This window comes from Ricinus communis, chromosome 3 (genome assembly GCF_019578655.1).
Source record: "Ricinus communis isolate WT05 ecotype wild-type chromosome 3, ASM1957865v1, whole genome shotgun sequence".
Lineage (NCBI taxonomy): Eukaryota > Viridiplantae > Streptophyta > Magnoliopsida > Malpighiales > Euphorbiaceae > Ricinus > Ricinus communis.
In genome coordinates, this window is record NC_063258.1 from 23569064 (window position 1) to 23588020 (window position 18957).

General features: G+C 36.6%; 2 protein-coding genes across 5 annotated transcripts; one reads left to right on the plus strand and one right to left on the minus strand.

The window, feature by feature from the left end:
- The first annotated feature begins 57 nt into the window (after nucleotides 1–57).
- On the plus strand, nucleotides 58–4168 carry LOC8265928 (pentatricopeptide repeat-containing protein At4g30825, chloroplastic). 3 transcript variants are annotated; one of them, XM_048372229.1, is made up of 3 exons: nucleotides 60–3134; nucleotides 3307–3466; nucleotides 3784–4168. In XM_048372229.1, exon 1 carries the CDS (start codon nucleotides 252–254, stop codon nucleotides 3009–3011), a length of 2760 nt encoding a protein of 919 aa, XP_048228186.1. In that variant the 5' UTR covers nucleotides 60–251; the 3' UTR covers nucleotides 3012–3134; nucleotides 3307–3466; nucleotides 3784–4168. The 3 variants fall into 3 exon arrangements, with proteins under 3 accessions (XP_015580376.2, XP_048228186.1, XP_048228187.1); XM_048372230.1 differs by having other exon boundaries at nucleotides 3307–3347; XM_015724890.3 differs by lacking the exon at nucleotides 3307–3466 and having other exon boundaries at nucleotides 58–3134.
- Nucleotides 4169–4374: 206 nt separating this feature from the next.
- On the minus strand, nucleotides 4375–18775 carry LOC8265929 (DNA-directed RNA polymerase 3, chloroplastic). Of its 2 annotated transcripts, none has more exons than XM_048372228.1 (19): nucleotides 17779–18774; nucleotides 16057–16260; nucleotides 15779–15912; nucleotides 15414–15483; nucleotides 14884–14942; nucleotides 13898–14015; nucleotides 12317–12430; nucleotides 11755–11886; nucleotides 11033–11449; nucleotides 9511–9561; nucleotides 8559–8629; nucleotides 8345–8429; nucleotides 8088–8240; nucleotides 7544–7618; nucleotides 7353–7442; nucleotides 6604–6651; nucleotides 6409–6523; nucleotides 5400–5503; nucleotides 4375–5094 (listed from the first exon to the last, which is right to left on the minus strand). In XM_048372228.1, exons 1-19 carry the CDS (start codon nucleotides 18589–18591, stop codon nucleotides 4984–4986), a joined length of 2964 nt encoding a protein of 987 aa, XP_048228185.1. In that variant the 5' UTR covers nucleotides 18592–18774; the 3' UTR covers nucleotides 4375–4983. The 2 variants fall into 2 exon arrangements, 1 of the variants encoding a protein (XP_048228185.1); XR_007215237.1 differs by having other exon boundaries at nucleotides 5028–5094; nucleotides 6409–6519; nucleotides 17779–18775.
- Between the last annotated feature and the right edge of the window lie 182 nt (nucleotides 18776–18957).

The following is an 18957-nucleotide window of genomic DNA, read 5'->3' on the forward strand; positions in this document are numbered from 1 at the left end:
AGATTCACTCTCATAAAATCAAAATACAAAAATTTCTTCTAACATCTGTGCCTTTTAACTGTCGTGACAAATGGTGCAAGAAGAGTCAAAAGGCTCTAAAGATATTCTCTTAATTTTGCTCCACTGCTTCAACTTCCGTTATCTCTCTCTTTCTATCACAAAGGTATGCCACTCCTCATACTCTTAACTCTTTCTTGAATTTCTTTTATCTCATCTTTGTTCCTATTAAATACAAGAAACTTGAGAGAACAATGGCTTCACTTAGATTAACCATTTCTTTAGATACATTTGATTCAAAGAAACCTAATTTCTCTAGAAACCCACTTCAATTATCCACTCATACTTCACCTTTTTCAATTTCTAGTTCTACTCCTTCACCTGGAGCATGTATAATCACTACTTTGACCACATTTAGTCCTGTTAAAGTCTCCAGAATAGAAACCGAGTTGTTTGAGGATGATGTTGTTTTATCCACAAGTAATGATTTGCCTCATGAGTGCATAAATGAGGGTTTGATTGACCGAAACCCGAATTCTAAACGTGAAATTAGGAAGAAGTATAGAGGTGGTGCAAAGAAAAGGGGGAAAAGAAAAGTGGGTTTTAAGTTTAATTACAAAAGAAATGGTATTGAACAAGAAATTGAGGACCTTTTCGTGGAGGGTGGTGAACTGGATGTTAATTACTCTGTTATTCATTGTAATTTGAGCTTAGAACATTGTAATTTAATTTTGAAACGGCTTGAAAGGTGTAGTAGTGATGACAAATCTTTGAGGTTCTTTGAATGGATGAGGAATAATGGGAAGCTAGAAAAGAATTTGAACGCTTATAATGTGATTCTTAGAGTGTTGGGTAGGAGAGAGGATTGGGGGACTGCTGAGAGGATGATTGGGGAAGTGAGTGATAGTTTTGGTAGTGAGATTGATTTTCGGGTTTTCAACACTCTCATTTATGCTTGTTCTAGACGTGGGAATATGCTGTTGGGTGGGAAATGGTTTCGAATGATGTTGGAACTTGGTGTTCAGCCCAATATTGCCACCTTTGGCATGCTTATGGGGCTTTACCAAAAGGGTTGGAATGTTGAAGAGGCAGAGTTTGTGTTTTCAAAAATGAGGAGTTTTGGAATTATTTGTCAATCTGCATACTCTGCAATGATTACTATTTATACGCGTTTAAGTTTGTACAACAAAGCGGAAGAGATTATTGGCTTAATGGGAGAAGATAAAGTGGCAATGAATGTTGAGAATTGGTTGGTCTTGCTCAATGCTTATAGTCAGCAAGGCCGGTTAGAAGAGGCTGAGCAGGTCTTGGTTGAAATGCAGGAGGCCAGCTTTTCCCCCAATATTGTTGCATTTAATACTCTAATAACTGGGTATGGAAAGTTATCAAACATGGCTGCTGCTCAACGCCTCTTCCTGGACATCCAGAATGCGGGACTAGAGCCTGATGAAACAACTTATCGTTCCATGATTGAAGGTTGGGGTCGAACTGGCAATTATAAGGAGGCAGAATGGTACTATAAAGAGCTCAAGCGGTTGGGATACATGCCTAACTCATCTAACTTATATACACTAATAAACTTACAAGCAAAACATGATGATGACGAGGGTGCTATCGGAACACTTGATGATATGCTGAAGATAGGATGCCAGCACTCCTCAATCCTTGGAACTCTACTGAAAGCATATGAGAAGGCCGGAAGGATAAATAAGGTCCCTCTTCTTTTGAAAGATTCTTTTTATCAACACGTTCTTGTAAACCAAACTTCTTGCTCCATTCTGGTCATGACTTATGTGAAGAACTGCTTGGTTGATGAGGCTCTGAAAGTATTGGGGGATAAAAAGTGGAAGGATCAAACTTTTGAGGACAATTTGTATCATTTGCTAATTTGCAGTTGCAAGGAGTTAGGTAACCTTGAGAGCGCTGTTAGGATATACACTCAAATGCCCAAGTCTGAAGATAAGCCAAACTTGCACATTTCATGTACTGTGATTGATATTTACAGTGTTCTTGGTTGCTTTGCTGAGGCAGAGAAGCTATATCAGCAACTAAAATGTTCGGGGATTGCCTTAGATATGATTGCCTTTAGCATTGTTGTAAGAATGTATGTCAAAGCTGGATCACTGAAAGATGCTTGCTCTGTTCTAGCAACAATGGAGAAGCAAGAGAACATAATTCCAGACATTTATCTCTACCGTGACATGCTCCGTATTTATCAACAATGTGGAATGATGAGCAAATTAAAAGATCTGTATCATAAAATCTTGAAAAGTGAAGTTGATTGGGACCAAGAACTGTATAATTGTATCATAAACTGCTGTGCTCGTGCTCTACCAGTTGGTGAACTTTCCAGACTTTTCAGTGAGATGCTTCAGCGTGGTTTTTCTCCTAATACTATCACCTTTAATGTCATGCTCGATGTTTATGGAAAAGCTAAGCTTTTCAACAAGGCTAAGGAATTGTTCTGGATGGCCAGAAAGCGAGGCTTGGTTGATGTAATTTCTTATAACACTGTCATAGCTGCTTATGGACACAATAAAGACTTCAAGAATATGGCTTCAGCCGTACGGAATATGCAATTTGATGGTTTTTCAGTATCCCTTGAAGCCTACAATTGCATGCTGGATGGCTATGGAAAAGAAGGTCAAATGGAATGTTTTAGAAATGTATTGCAGAGAATGAAGCAATCGAGTTATACTTCTGACCATTACACATACAACATTATGATCAATATCTATGGAGAGCAGGGATGGATTGATGAAGTTGCTGGTGTGCTGACAGAACTGAGAGAATGTGGATTAAGACCTGATTTGTGCAGCTATAACACATTAATAAAGGCCTATGGAGTTGCTGGAATGGTTGAAGATGCTATTGATTTGGTCAAGGAAATGAGAGAGAATGGGATAGAACCTGATAAGATAACATACAGCAATTTGATTACTGCTTTGCAAAAGAATGATAAATACTTAGAGGCTGTTAAATGGTCCTTGTGGATGAAGCAATTGGGATTGTAAAACACACACAACTGGTATAAATACAATTTTTCTTTTTGGATGTTCTCTTCATCAATGCCTCTCCATACCCTGAAGAAGGCTGCCTTTAGATACTTGAGATTTCTCAACATTTTACTGCCTTAGGTGAGGTCTTATATTTACGCATCCTATACATCTCTCTCTCTCTCTCTCTCTCTAAGTATGAAATTATCATAATAAAGTGACTTTATTTCTGTGCTTTTGATTCTAATATTAAGTACATCCTCATTTCATCTAATAATTGCGTTTTTGTACTTGCATATCTGCTGTAATGGAGAGATCTATACTGTTGGCTCAGGGTTTTAAAATGTGCCTTTGGTAAACCTCAAATTTGAAATCATGTTGCTTCATGCTTGCAATTCTACAAGCTCCTTGTACTGGATTCTTTCTGATAGAAATCTGGATATTACTTTTCGACAAAGTTGCTAGTCTTCATGGTATGCATATTGAAATATGTGAAGAATATTTTTCTGATAAAATTTGTTGGAATCTAGTGTTTCTTCCTTGGAAACCATCAGCATAAACTTGAAAAATTCTTGACACTTCTCTTAAAATTGTTATTTCTGCAAATTACATGGCTGGCATCAGATTTCTTTATCAACCTTCTTTTGATATCCCTGTTTGTATGGCTAAAATAAAGCCCTCTCATCCCAGAAAGAAGATTGACTTTACTGATTCATACAAACTCCGGATTGTTTGTTTTATTCTTATTCAGAGGTCTAATTCTAGCTGATACTTTAATATTCTGAAACAGATTAGAGAGATTCTGGAGGATCCTTGCCTGCCTTACATGGAAGTGAAAAGGCGCGTATCTGCAGTCTGCTGAAGTAAAAATTGTCACATTCAGCACATACAAGAATCAAGGACGTGCAGCAGCATCAGGCATTTCAACTTTGAAAGCATGCTTTGTTGTATAGTAGTAGTGTGAATAGTCCAACATAGGTGTTTGCACTTATCAGATTCATGCACATATAATGCCGAAATTTCCTTTCACCTTTTTATCTTTTGGCAAAATATATACGCAGAGAATCTTACTATCCCCTCCCTCAAATCCTGTTGTAAATGGAAAAAAAGAAAAATTCCAGTGAACAATAATATTAAAGCTAAAATGTATATATTCTTAAATTTTTATTTCATAATTCTCATATATAAAATAATATTTTAATTAATAAATACTTTATAAATTGTACAAAACATGATAAAGTTGGGACCCCTCCTGCCACTAGAACAAAACAAATCCAGCTCTTGGGAAAATCCTTGATTACTTCCTGGAGCGATTACAAGGGAGAAATGAAATCCAACAACACGGTCCAATGAATCCCAAAAACAAGAGAGAACAAAATGATGAGATCAAAACTCAATACACTTTTTTGTTATTGCATTAGTATCAAAACTGTTCCGGGTTTGCATTTTTCCACATAAGTATTACATTTAGCATCCTGTTGGTAAAGAGAGGATCTGTCTCTTCCTACGCTGATCAAATATCTACAGAGGATGATACAAAAATTGAAAAAGATAGCATCATCTTATTGTGACGAGCTTCGAGAAAAGGATAATGGCTGCTGCAAATACTATGCATGTATTATATACGTCATCTTCATAATAAGGAATCTATGATCATATTTCTGCAGCCGATGCAGTGGCAATGATCAACGATCTTGTTTTAGGGGAGATTCCTTCAGTATATATACTTGAGTGGATCAGTTGGGACTTTGTCCTCCCGGGTAGGATCAGTCCTCAAATTTCCTGTCTTTGGGAAAACCTTCAAGATTGTAGGTTTATCAGAACCCTTCTGGGTCTTGGGAGAAGCAATGTTAGGCTTCCAATCCCCGCTTCTATTTTCAGCTCACCTCTGGACAGATATCCTGTAGAACTCTCGTGGTGTTTCTGGAGCTGAAAGTAGAAAATCTAATGCTTCTGATCAAGGTATACCAGGCTGCTGGTTGGTGGAGACTCAGTTGAAAAAGTACGGAGATCTGAGAACTTCTTCCAAGTCAAAGTTGCCTCTCTCTGGAAGAGGAGGAAAGTTCAGTGTTGGATATGATGTCTGGAAGTCCTCAAGCAACTGGGGACGATCAAGTCATTGTAAGTTTAAAGAAATCAAATAAGTAGAACAGTAGAAGCACTTAAATAAAGTTAGTGAACTTGTATCTGAAGGATACAAAAGAGCAAAAATAATTAAGAGATTAGATTTTTGGGAACTACATGTTTGAGCCCATCTTTTAGGTTCAATTTACTATTTTTACTTTTAGCAGGCCGCAAGAAAGCAGATCCAGAAGTCAATTTACTATTTCCTTCAAAGACCCCCGAAAATGTTTCTCTTTGAACCATATGTTTAATCAATAGAGAGAAAGGTAAAAACAAACTCACATTTTCAAGTATTGACATGCTATAAAGCTCCACAAATTTTTCCCTAAGAATTCGATTCATCAAATCCACATCACAGGCATGTGTCCAGAAGGAGTCATGCACACCTGCAAAGTGACTCATTTGATAAGGATGTCAGATTCATGAAATATCTGAGAACAAACCCAAGATGCAGAGATGCCAAACAAATGATGATAACAGTATTCCATTGTAACAAAGATTTGTTTCTCAAGCGTGTCACATAGGTTTTATGCAAGACAAACCTGATGCAGCATAATGGCATATTATTGTCCAAGTCAAACATCATGCAAAAAAAATGGCATTTTAACGGACATCATTATGAGACAATGGACATATGCAACAAGTTCAAATGAATAATTGTGAAGATAAATAGGCTGACTAGCAAGAGAACTGAAGAAGCTACCGTGCCATGGTACCATCCTTTTCCAACATTATCAAAGTCATCAGTATACCAGGCATTGTCATGAAACTCTGACGGTATTCATGGCAACATATAGCAAGTTCAAGGGCATCAAGCCTAGAGGTAAACAGGATAACCAGGCGTTTCAAAAGAAGAAAAAAAAGGATAACCAGCACCAAATTGAAAAATTCATCATCATCCTTTGGTTGTTCAGAAAAGGCAGGAGAAAGTATTGCACTGATGTAAATTATTAAGGAACAATATGAATTTTCCATGGAAACCAATTTAAAAAAGCCAGGGAAAAAATAAAAGTGGCACTGATCCAACATCAGAACCTTCAATAGCTTCTTGGGAAACAAAATCAATGGGATAAATTTCTTGTTGAGCTCAAACAGGTTGTATATTCAGATATGATGGACTCAACAAAGCTTTGATAACTCCAGAACAGAGATATACTTATTCCTTACTCGATGCATTTGCAACAACGCAACAAAAATAACAAACATGAACAAAAGGTTCAGAACTAATGTCAATAGATATGCTGCAGTCTATCTGATAGATTTGACATCTACAGCAGACCATAAGACAAACCTGCAAATCGCAAATCAGCATCCCGGCATGCCACAGCAGTCATCATCATGTGTGAACCATCAAGGGAGTGCACAAAATTTGGAGGGAATGCAGTTCTCTGTTTTCTAACCTCTACCTGGTGCATGAAATTTCTTGATATGGTAAATGCTTAAAATAACAGGAAGGAAAGAGAGCAGAAATAACAAAGCAACTTACCGAGCTACCCTCCCGCTGCAGGGCCAAAACCTGAAGGGAAGTTCTTATCTGCAAAATTGAATTTAATTACAAAGTGCCACTAGATGAAGTCGAATGAGAATTCTGAAAGTTTTCATAGATTAAATGTGGTTTTGGTACGAGTAATCAGTTTCCATTACAGCAAATGTAGAAATTACATATATCCTCTGGAAAAGGGTGCTCTCTCTCATAGAGTAACAATGAGTGTCGCTCTCCTAACTCCGACACACCCCAAAATATCCCACCCACCCCTCTCTCCCTCAAAATAAAATTCCTGGCTCTGCCCAACAGTATGTAAGAAAAAGTTAAGGTGGCTTCACTGTTCAGGTCATGTGGAGGAGAAAACATAATCATGTAGCATAATGTTTAATCTTTTGATGGTAGCTAACTCCCCAGCCACATGGCATGACTTCAGAGCCAGCCTATATTCATTGGAATTATTACTAAGAAATCTTTCCTTAGAGCAGCAAGATGGGATCCCGATGAATTTCCTATTAAAGAATTCTTTTCACGACCAAAACTTCCTCTCTACTGCAAAATCCTCAATACCAAATTCATGTTTCTCTGCATCTGATAATTGAAGCAACAAGAAATACTGCCCCATGCATGAGTATCAGATTTTGATCAACAAAAGCACAGACACCATGCATGTAAGGAATATGACATAATTGCCTGTTAAAGGTGCAGATTCTCAACATCATATTGAGATCAGACATAAGGATGACACTCACAAGATGTCTTTCGCTCTTATAGTAGGGTTGCACAACAGGAAGACCTAAAGGCGTTGTCCACTGTACGGGTTGATCTTCTGAAGCAATAACCTGCAACATTTTCATAATTGAAGAACATAAGCCATCTCGAGCAAATGATTAGGTCACCAAGTTGATTCAATTGGTTTGATTTTCACATGTGAAACCCATACCTTTGCACAATCACCTAGCCAACCCATTATGTCACGTGCAGCTTGGAATAACTCTCCCAGGGCAGTCAATGTTACCTAAAGAAGATTTGATATAAACTCATGAGTAATCCACCCAACAGAAGCATTATTTATATTTTAGGTGGATGCACCATATTAACATAAATTAGACAGCTGCATATGCACCTGTGACAGCCCAAGCCCACGTAGCCTGAGTAAACTTGGGAAACTAGGTCCAAACAACTTGAGCTAAATGGCTAGCCAAATTGAACCTAGTAGTTGGGCTTAGGTAATATAAATCACATACATTCCCCCCACCACCCAAAATTGTGGGACTCTTTGAGCTGGTGGGGTTGATGATATCAGATGACTAAATAAATTAAGAATAAGATCTATCAAATATATTGACCTTGAATCACCTGATTAACTTTCTAATGAAAGCCAAGTTAATTTACTAATTAAATATCACAAGCATAACCTAAGATAGACACTATGCTCTGGAATTTCAACCACCTAATTCTGTTATATTAAGAAAATGGTCACTTACTTTAGCAGTATAACATGATGCACTGAACAGCAGTCTGTCGTCTGTGATTTGGCCCTTCTCCTCTAATCTTCTTTTTATTTGTTCACGTGCCCCAACATAAGTGACACCATATACTGAAGTCATCACTGTTTGTTTGACCAGTTTCCGATCCACCTAAAAGCTCCAAAAATGTCAGATCTGGTCAAAACATTTATGCCACATTCATTTATTAGGAAAAACAATAATCCAAAACCCAGAGTAACAGAAATAATACCAACCTGATCAATTAAGAGCTTGGCTAATAAAGCATTTGGATTTGTAGCAGGGTCCTTGTTGCTGTCTCTTTCTATTAATTCATGGACCCTGCCAGAAAAATCACTCTTATTATTTCCAGAAAGAAATACTAAATGCACATCCAGATATAAATCAAAAAACACTTGCATAGAGAATATATGACTGTAATTTTCATGCTCACAGAATATATTATAATACCTGGCAGCAATTTCCGTATAAACATCAGCAGGCTTCTCTCCAGCAACTAAGTTAACTGCTGCTGCTTCCGGCTGCAAAACACATTCACCAGAAGGACATCAATCAGTTTGTATCAACCATCAAAAGAAAGGGATTGGATGCTAAAACTCTAATAGTGAATTGAATATTGGAATTATGATGACGCAGCAGGTTCATCATCACATCAATAAGGTCTTCTGATAGTAGGAGGAGAGCTTTCAGGGGATGAACTTTTGTCCTTATTACCCAGTTCTATATAAGAAGCAAGGAACATAATTTATTGCCCAATAAAAGAAGCCGTGATTGGCAAGACCCATTTATAACAACACCCCCTCCTAATATATAATTATATCATGTGCTGCAAGCAAAGTTATTTGAAAGGAGTTTCAGGCGGTTCAAACTTAAATATCCTGTTTGAGTAGTTTAAGAATTTAAAAATCAGGTATGGTGATTTTCTGAAAGGAAAACCAGTTCCTTCTCCTTGATGAGAAAAATCATCAGCACATAAGCATGCCGTCATGACATAGGCTACAAATTGACAAATAAATAGGAATTTGGCATGACACAATCTTTAAGGCCCTAACATTTTATTACGAAAAAAATGAGTAATATGAGAAAAGCACAAAAGGTATTTAAAAAAAGAGTGCCCAAGTTTGATCAACAAATTCCCCTTTATGTCATGCCACAAGAACAGACTACTATCAGGATGATTCATGCACCACAAGATCAAACAAGACTATAAGGGATAGGTGAGCCTTCACTGAGGTTAAGAAGAATTTTGAACAATAAGAATGAATCATGATGATTTGACCAACTAGGTTTTCTAAGAATGATGCAACATGAAAAATAAACAAAGACATCCAGAGAAAAACTCAGTGATTAAAAGAACATTAAGCAGAAAGAGAAACAAATGCTGGTGAAAGAGCAGACATACACTGTTTCTTCCCAAGGCTGCATAATGCTGTAAGCCATTGCATGAACCATCCTATTTGAGATAGAGAGAGAGAGAGAGAATTAGTGCTCCATTAGAATCATAACACACAACAAAGGTAAAGCAAGTAGTAAATGGAATAAGATTCAGATATGTGCAGGCAAAATCAATCCATAATCCCTAATGCAATGGGAGAAGTCCTTGCCTAATGTACTATAATCATGCATTTCATAAGAAATTACGATCGTGAGTTTAGCATAGATTCTTCACACGGCACTATAGAGGAGAATTATTATAAATGACCAATACTGAACTTCATGAGAGGTGTGTGTGGGAAAGCTACAGAACTATCAAGTGAATATATAATTCAAATGGGTGAGCAAATATCTATCTAATGTGAAGATATAAACATATATCTGTTTCCTTGCACAAATCAGGTGAAAAGGATGTTGACTTTGACATTGAGTGTTAAAACTTGGCAGGCCTGGGAGTGTTGGGCTCAACTCACAAGCATGGCCATTCAAGATGCCGTTGGAACCTCTCTGCACAACAACAATTGGCTTGTGCCAAGGCCCAATCTTCTCCACTTAGATGCCACTCTACTTTTTTGTATTCATTCCATGTGGCATTATTTTCACTTCCTATCTTCAATATTCTCCAACCTTAAGCATCTTACGCTTATAAGGGACATGATATTCTCATCACATGCAGCCAGTATATGGTGTTTATAATAGGGTCATCACTCTATTTAGATGAGAATTAAGAAAACCAATACTAAAGCAGTGAGGCCTTTGGTGCAGTTGGGAATGATATTCCAAGAAAATATCTTGAATATACACCATATAATGCCTACATATGGATGCTTCCAGCAATTTTTCATTTTTCTTTCAAAGTTTGATGAACTCCATCACTAGAAAAGCTCAATAAGATAACTTAGTTTCTTTACTCAGCAAGTAGAAATAATGCAAGGATGTCTTCCAGAAATGGTATCACATGCTAGTTCAAACTTATTCCCATTAATTCAGGCATACTTAAGTGAACTAGCCAAATCAGAATTGCATAAGGATTTGAATCATCCAAAAGTTTTATGCCCTTGAACAAGAAATTTAAGATACAAATCTGATGGATTTTTCCTACATGATTGAGCTCTCCATCAAGTTCTTATAAGTACAATATCAACACGATTGGAATAGTTTGGTTGAAAGGTAAGGGGAAAAAAATGATGCCTACTACACAAAGGGAAGAACAGGTACCTTGGACTTATAGTATGGAGTCAGAAGATTAAATCCCTTTCAAATTATATTTCCTACATGCTAAAGGATGTCAACAAGTCCAAATGATATTTATGACATCTTTTACTCTACTTTAGAGAAGAACTCTATTAAAAGCATCCTCTTAGCTAGTTAAATGAGGCTGAGTTCAGTTGAACAGAGTTGATTTTGACTGAATGAAGACCATATATAAAGTTTCTAAAAGCTGCAAGTTTCTTTGTGCTGCTAAACAATGTTTCTGATTAACTGTTTACCTGATGGATTGGCAAGTGGGAGATGACAGTATGTGGTGATGAGCTCTTTAAGGCTTCTGAAAGATTAATACAAGCAGCTAAACACTGGAAGGGATCCTCTGCTGTTAACCACCAGTGGTTGCCATTGACAGGGTTTTCTGCTGAATCAAATATGTCAGCCAAATGATCTTCCACAAATGCAAGGCGCCCATCATGAGACAGTTTTTCAACCCCTCCTGAATACAGGTTTGCCAAATGTATCTTCAGCCAACGTAACCCAGACTTTCCTAATGGTCGTCCTTCTGCAAATTCAAGAATTCCTCGACAAAGATCAGAACTTAGATGAGTCAAATGTGGATGCATTGGGTATGCACGTCCGCGAAAATCAAGATTGTGAGGATAATAAAAGCCTTCCTCATCTTTCAGTTTTCGAGCCACCTGTTTCACAAATACGTTTGTTTCAGAACACATGGTCATGCTATGACATGTAAGCATATGCATGAAAATTACTAGGCAAGCCTAACTCAATCAGTGATTACATGGTCAATTTCCATGGGTTATTAAGTGAATTTGTAGTTACAGATTGATCCCTAGAAATAGACCTGTGAATGTTGGAAATATGATGACCTAACTATGCTCATACATATGCTCTCATCGTCTCATTTCTACCTGGTCATTCCATTCAACAATTTACTCAATGCTGCTTATCATCCTGAAAAAAATAGTATAGAAAAAGATCTTACAGAAAGCTTAAGTTCAGTGTCACATCGTTGAGAATGCCGCTCACGGTTTGTCTTCTTTGCCTTCCTTGCACTCCATCTCCACTTCTGAAGTTCTATTAAATCCTCAGAGAGTGGTTTCTCTGGTATCGGAATCTGAAACCCAATTGCAACAAGAAAAATCAGGGAACATAAACCTAGTATATAGGGAGATACTATCAGTCTATATTAATAGCTTTAACAAAGTTATTAAAAGAAAACAAAAAAAACTACTGAAATCTACATTTGTAAGTAGCCAACCAACAACACTCAAACTGACAGGCTGGATAAATTTATCAAGGGAATTGACTAGATGGCAATTAGCTTGCAGCATTATATTCATCAAGCTTGACACATGAAAGTTATTTCAGAAGAAATCATATTCCATATGGTACCGATCGGTTTTCATAAAGAGCATAAGAACTGGTAAAAGAGCTGACTGGTGGCAGCCTGCCTGTCCCAAAAACTCAAAAATTGCTGTTGAAGGTCAAACAAATAATTCACGATATTTAATTTCTAAAGATATGAAACTTCAAGAAATACTAACATCTTTACGGTCAACCAAGCCTGCAATGTTGCCACCCCTTGCCCATATGCTCTCCACCACATCAAGGACTCTTCTGTTCACCCTCCATTTAGTGTTTCCAAGTGTATCCAAGGCCTGTCCACATGCCATTTTAGAACCACATAAATTCATACTGCAATTTGTCATGCACCAAAAATTAATATCATACTTGAATTGAATATTGCAATAAGATTCCAGCTATGGTCAGAGGATATGAACACCAAAATGTCTAAAACTGCATACCTCAATCCTGGTGTAAATTTACAAAACTCAAAATGTCTATATTTATGCACCTCTGATAGAAAGAGTTATGTTCAATCAATAACCCATGAAAACTCAAAACCAACGCTAATCAAGGAAGAAACTATATCAACATTCAACCCCAAAATAAAATAGTGACATGTGCTTACCGTAAGATCCCTAAGAGAATTGAAAGTTATTAGTAAATTATAAGACTTTTGATGACTTGATTGATTTGAGCAGAGGAAGGGGGAATGGAGCAGAGTTAGAGAGAGAGTTAAGAACTGATTAGTACCTCCTAAGATTAGAGAACTAATTCAAGTCAATTTTCTCTCAATGTTAAACAATTCTGACAAGTGTCATCATCAAAACATACAAAAAAGTTAATAATAATTGCATAAACTCCAAATTTACTTGAATGCTGTGTATGCTCTCTTGCCAATAATGCTCTAATAGAGATTTCCATATAAAGTTGTGCCAATATTAGGATTAAGAACACTACTACTGATTAAAGTACTGCTTTTGCACATATGCTTACAATAACTCAAAGCTAACACTCTTGCATGCCCCAGAAAATGTACGATATATATATCTTTAAGGAATTTTACTTATTCCTATAGTTGGGTTTCAACTGGCTAATGATAAACAGTAGCAGGAACTGGGTGGTAAAGGAACACCATAACCATAAAATTAGCATCAGAAATAAGGATGCTAAGATGGCCGCATAGAAAGACAAGGACCGGATAGATAAAAAGCTGGAAGAGGCCAATTCAAACTACTTGCGGTAAGGTGATTTAAGCATGCCCATCATAGACTAATGGTGTGGAAGATAGAGTATACTGAAATTGTAGAGGGGAAAAAGATGAGGAGGCATAAGATGACTTGAGGCAATGTAGTGAAGAAGGATGTTATAGTACTACACTTTAGACCTTTCTATTGATGTTCTCACAAATTAAGATTCAAGAGAAATATCAATACAACTGACCCCAACTAAACTGGGAATAAGGCTTAACAGAGTTGAGTTTGAGTTATTACTTAATTACTAAGCAGAGTTGATTTTTTCCTTCTTAAGTAACATTATTGAAGGGGAGACTTCAATTCGAAACAACCTCTTTAACTTACTAAATAGACTCTATTCCTTGTTTTAACTTTCCACCAATCAACAAGCGAGAGATGTCCCCTTGTGATGCATTCACCAAGAATCCATAAATTTTAGCTCAAAAGCTAGCCAAATTTATGACCAGCACCAATAACCACATGGGTGAAAGGTAAAAGAAAAAAAAAAAGGGAAATAAGTAAAGAAAGAAGCCAATATTTTGTCACCTCAAATACTTTCTGCATATGATTCCTTGGAACATTCTTAAGTGCATCTTGTTGCTTCCTAGATCCATGAGTACGCATAATATACGAAGGCAAGAAGAAGTGCCCACCCTTGTTGTACCTGCCAGGAGTTTTAAACCACTATAAATAAATCTCCAAACTGCATCAAAGATACATGTTGCTCAGCATGGCCAAGTATAGTCCACATTCTACCTCTTGTTTTTCCAGTAAGAAACAATGTGGAAAGTTTTGAAGAAATAGGGACTAGTGTTGAGGTTATGACTCACATTCAGTCAAACCATGAGAGTTACACTATTAAAACTGTGAACTTTTCTTTTTTAATACGATAAAAAAATTACTTGAATATAGGTTAACCAGAATATTAATTAAGCATGCAACTTTTTGATGCATCTGTCAGACCAAGTAAGTTTCCTCTCTCTCTCTCTCTCTCTTTCTCTCATTATTATATCGTTACTGTTATCGTGCAATACACATGCTCTGTTTCAACCCTTCAAGAACTAGCCTCTACTGTGACAACAGTGTATTCCTTAATACATAGGAGACATATTTAAAAACAGATAATTAGGTATTTCCTGTAATCCGCAAAGTTATTATGTTTATTTCCTTTACTGCTCCAATTTCTGCTTCAGCCCAATGCAGGTGTTACGCAAGTCAAGGAAACTTAAGATATACAGCAGTACATGAGTACGCTCCTCCAAAGATAGGGCAGACTTAATAAAATATTCAACATACCCATGTCATATTCATATGTGATACCTATATTGAACCCAGGCACCATAGGCTATTTGATCCCCTTTCTTCTCCCGCCCCTTCTTTTTCTTCTCTATAATTTCAACTATCATGGTCATGCTCATGTAATCAGCTTGTTGACCTTTAAAGCCATTAATAGTAAGGGTAACAGCAGTCTGTGAAAGAACATGCAGTATCTACAACTCTACATCACCTATACACTGTATTTTCATACATACCCTTTCCATTTTTTCGGAGGTACCAGCATGGGAAAGTAAGGAATCAACATATGCTTAGCCTGCATTAGGTAAAAGGAATTATATTAGTCGATTAGCAGAGAGTCAAGAGATAGAATACGTATCAATCCCCTATACTTGTGCTATACCAACGAAATTTACAAGCAATAATAAATGCACAATGACTTTGACAATCAGAAACGAAGATCTGAGAACTGTCAGACCACTTATATGCACCCAAGAAAAGTCACTCTGCTCGAAATATTTTTTTCCCATGCAGTAGGAAACATAAAAACTCATGATGACATATGGTTAATTATTTCGGATGCACAAAATTAAAGTGAGATAACAATAAGAACCATGAAGATTATAACAAGGAAATAACAGATATGTTTGCTCAAAAACATTTAAAGTAAATTGAACATGCAGGCTTCGAATTAAAAAATGCAGTTAAGAATTACATGGCAGTGTAAAAATCAATTTTAAAAGGACCAAATGAACAAGTTCAAAATGAAAGAGATGTCTTAACTCACAGATCCATCAAGCCCCTTAAGGACGAGGGGATTACATTCTATAACTCCGTACTTCTTCACGATTTTCTGCCTACAGCACAAAATGAAACTAATCATGATAACAGTTTTAAGAAAAAAGAAGTACAGAAAATTGCATCATTCAGATCCCACATAAACGCAGGGGTATGACAAATAGCTAAGAGTATGGGCAATTTCTTGAATGAGACAATGCTCAAAAGGAAATCAATTGAAGGGACCTAAGAATCAGATACTGGAAAAGGTTCATTTCCCAAGTAATTCTCCAATTGAAAAGAGAAACAAAAAATCATACCAAACACTAGGATAAAAATAACTTTCTGGAAGAGATGGGAAAAGAAATCTGTTACCCTGGATTATTTTTTACAATTCTAAATCTGTGTCTAAATGCTGGTCGAACATCTGGTGGAACATCTGCTGACTGGTTAACTGGAGGTTGTACAAAAGCTGTTTCAGTTAACAATTCTATCAGGCGACTTCCCAGCTGCAGAGTTGCATTTTGCATCAAAAAGGAAAAACAAGGAAAGGAGAAAAAAATTAACAATCCAGTATATGATCAAGTCCAAACAAAAATAAAAGCATGGGTCAATTAGATATTTCAAAAAGACAAATAGAAAAGGCCACAAACCTTAGCCTGTGTATCTCGACCCCAAGGTTTCATTTCTTCATTTTTCACTAGCTTCTGCACCTCAATGAGCTTTTTCCTTCTAATCAAGCTATTAACACGTTTTCTGAGTATCTCCTTCTCCTTACCCAGAGACTCTTGTGCACCAGATATTGTCTTCTTCCTCTGATAATTCTTGGTTTTTTCCAAGAAATTATGAATCCTAACCTGAGGCATACAAAAAAGATGATGCTTAATACTAGGATAAAATTTAATAAATTCAGAACATTAAGTTCAACTTCTACGATACACGAGAGGAGTTCAAGCTAGCTTGTAATATATTAAACCTGCAGTGGGGAGTTGTCATTTAAGTCTAAGAGACACATGACACTCTCAATAGCACATAACTGAAATGGCTTATGTTTAGATAGGATGATGACACATAAACAACCAGTGGCCAATTTCTGGAGCTTATTCAGGGTCCATGCAAAGGCTTAAAGATCATTTGTTGCTGGGCGACATCAGACATCTGATTTTATTTTATTTTTTAAAAAGGGCAGGCTGCTGCCCCAGTTACACAATGTTATGTCCAACAAAGAAAAAGGACTATATTGGATTTTGACAAGACATGAATGCGTCTTTGAACGGAACCATAGTATTATTTCAGAAGTCTTAACTCTTAAAGTGTGAACTACCTAAAAGAATTGAATCAAACTGACAAGAAAATAATTATCAAACTGGCAAACTTCCATTACAGAAACTGAGGAAGTCAAAGGTCGCTTACACAAGGTTATTTTATTAAATTAGCATGCATGCTTCATATGCATCAATAACATAAGAGCCAATTAAGCATCACATAGTCAATTTGATAAATTAAATTGAGAGGTCATGAATGTACATCAAATGTAAACCAAGAAGACTTCAAATTTCATAACTCACTTTTCAAAGAATCAAATTTCAGATTCATACTGTGCACAACCGAAATGCTATGTATTCTACAAGGCTCAATTACAAGAGTCCAGCAGACCATATTGATTAGATAAGTAAGCCCCTTTCAGGTTAGCTATGCCATTACCAGGAGGGTTCTAGCTACAGTGATCCATTACGCAGATATTGATTGAGGCTCTAGCAAATCTGGCTACGGCAGCTATCAGAACCATGAGGTATTTCTAATAAAAATTTAAACTGAGCATTCAAAGTGCAACATAAATTAAGCAATGAATATGACTGATGGACAACAAGTTTCCTTGAAACGACTCTCCTCCTATTACGGCTAAATTTAAGTTACCCTCTCTCTTTTTTTCTCCCTAATGAACAGGTTGGCATGCTCCTAGGCACATGCTACAAGTCAATCTCACTAATCTGTATAACTCCCTATATGGCGTTGTTAAACGATCACTTTCAACAGATCTAACCACAAATTATAGCCATCTCAACCAACTGAACAGGAACAAAACAGAACCACGTTCATGCTAATTATAGTTTTATTACAAATTCCTAAGATCTAAGTATTTCATTTTATTCACTATCTAACTATGAATTTATAGCATTGTTCACTCGCCGGGTGCACTACATACTCATAACTGTTCACATACTAACCACTCAGCCTTGAGTAAATATTTCTCAAACCTCCAGCATAAAGTCACTTATATATAAAGTCAACTCATTCAAAAACCCTATGTACCTCTACAAAACAATTGAGAAACCAATTTCAGAATATCAAACCTATTACTCAATAACACTCACCTCCTGCTCTATAGCCATGCCAATTTGAACTGCAGCCTGGACTAAAGGCACACACCCATCTTCATGGCCAACCATCAACAGTCCAACCATCTTGTGCATAACAATCACAGCCATTTTATCAGCTGGCAACAACTCAATATGGGGAGCGAATGCTGCCTTATTCTTCTTTGATCTCTGCAAATTCTGCTCCGATTTTATACCTTCTTTCAATGGCTCAAACCATCCTAGAAACAATCCCTTTACATACGGCAAATTTGGAGCCAATTTCCTCTCACACATTTCCTTCACTAAAGCCTTATATTCCTCCACCATTCTCTCCCATGCTTCAGTTTCTTCTCTAATTTGCCTCCTCCTTAATAAATTATACTTCCTTTTCTCAATATCTTTAAACTCCAGTTTCACTTCTTTATTAGGTATTTTATAAAGACCCTTTAAAAAAAGAGCTGAAATCCAAGGTGGGTCTTGGATAAAAACTCTTCTAGATGATTCTTCGGGCAAAACTTGATGATTATGGTTAGTGGGTAAATCTAATTTAATCAAAGTTTCAAGCTTTTGGTGGTTTCCAATTGCGTTTTCTACTAGGTCTTCAAGAAGATGTTCTTCAACAGCATCGTGTAAGGGGTGAAAAGGAAGTAAATTTCTAGGGAATTTGGTGATTAGAGGGAAAGAAGAGGAAGATAGTGAATTGGTGAAGAGAGAGTGAGAAGTTGGCACAGAGAGAAAGTGGAGATTTTTATGATTTTTTTGAGTTTTAGTGATTTTTGGAGGTTTTGTAGGCCAATTTTGGTACTGGAATTGAGCTCTGTGGCTCATGGGTACTGAAGCTGTGGAAGCCAGTTTCTCTTCTGCTTTTGTTTTTGTTGTTCAAGAAGATAAGGGTATGAACAGAGAAGAGAGTGAAGATGGAGAAAGAGATGAAGTGAGGGAGAAAGAAGGGGAAACCTCTCTTAAACCTCCCCCAAAGGAGTTTGTGGTGGCTATTCTTTTTTTTTTAATAGGTGGTGGCTAATTTTGTCCCTTTTTCTGTATAAAAATCACATTATATATCAAAAAAATAAAAAGAACAAATTGACAGATAGATATAAGATATTTATGTTGTTCAGTTTTTTTAATTAACTGTTTTTTAAAATTTATATTTGAAAAGAAAATTAATTTATATGTTTTTAAAAGAGTAAATCT

Excerpts from the sequence above, each read along its gene's own strand:
- LOC8265928 (XM_015724890.3), top strand. The coding sequence starts at position 252 with ATGGCTTCACTTAGATTAACCATTTCTTTAGATACATTTGATTCAAAG.
- LOC8265929 (XM_048372228.1), bottom strand. The coding sequence starts at position 18,591 with ATGAGCCACAGAGCTCAATTCCAGTACCAAAATTGGCCTACAAAACCT. Across the intron at positions 8,241-8,344 it reads CCAAGCTCTTAATTGATCAG|GTGGATCGGAAACTGGTCAA; the intron begins GTTGGTATTATT and ends TGGAGCTTTTAG. Across the intron at positions 5,504-6,408 it reads TGCTGATTTGCGATTTGCAG|GTGTGCATGACTCCTTCTGG; the intron begins GTTTGTCTTATG and ends GTCACTTTGCAG.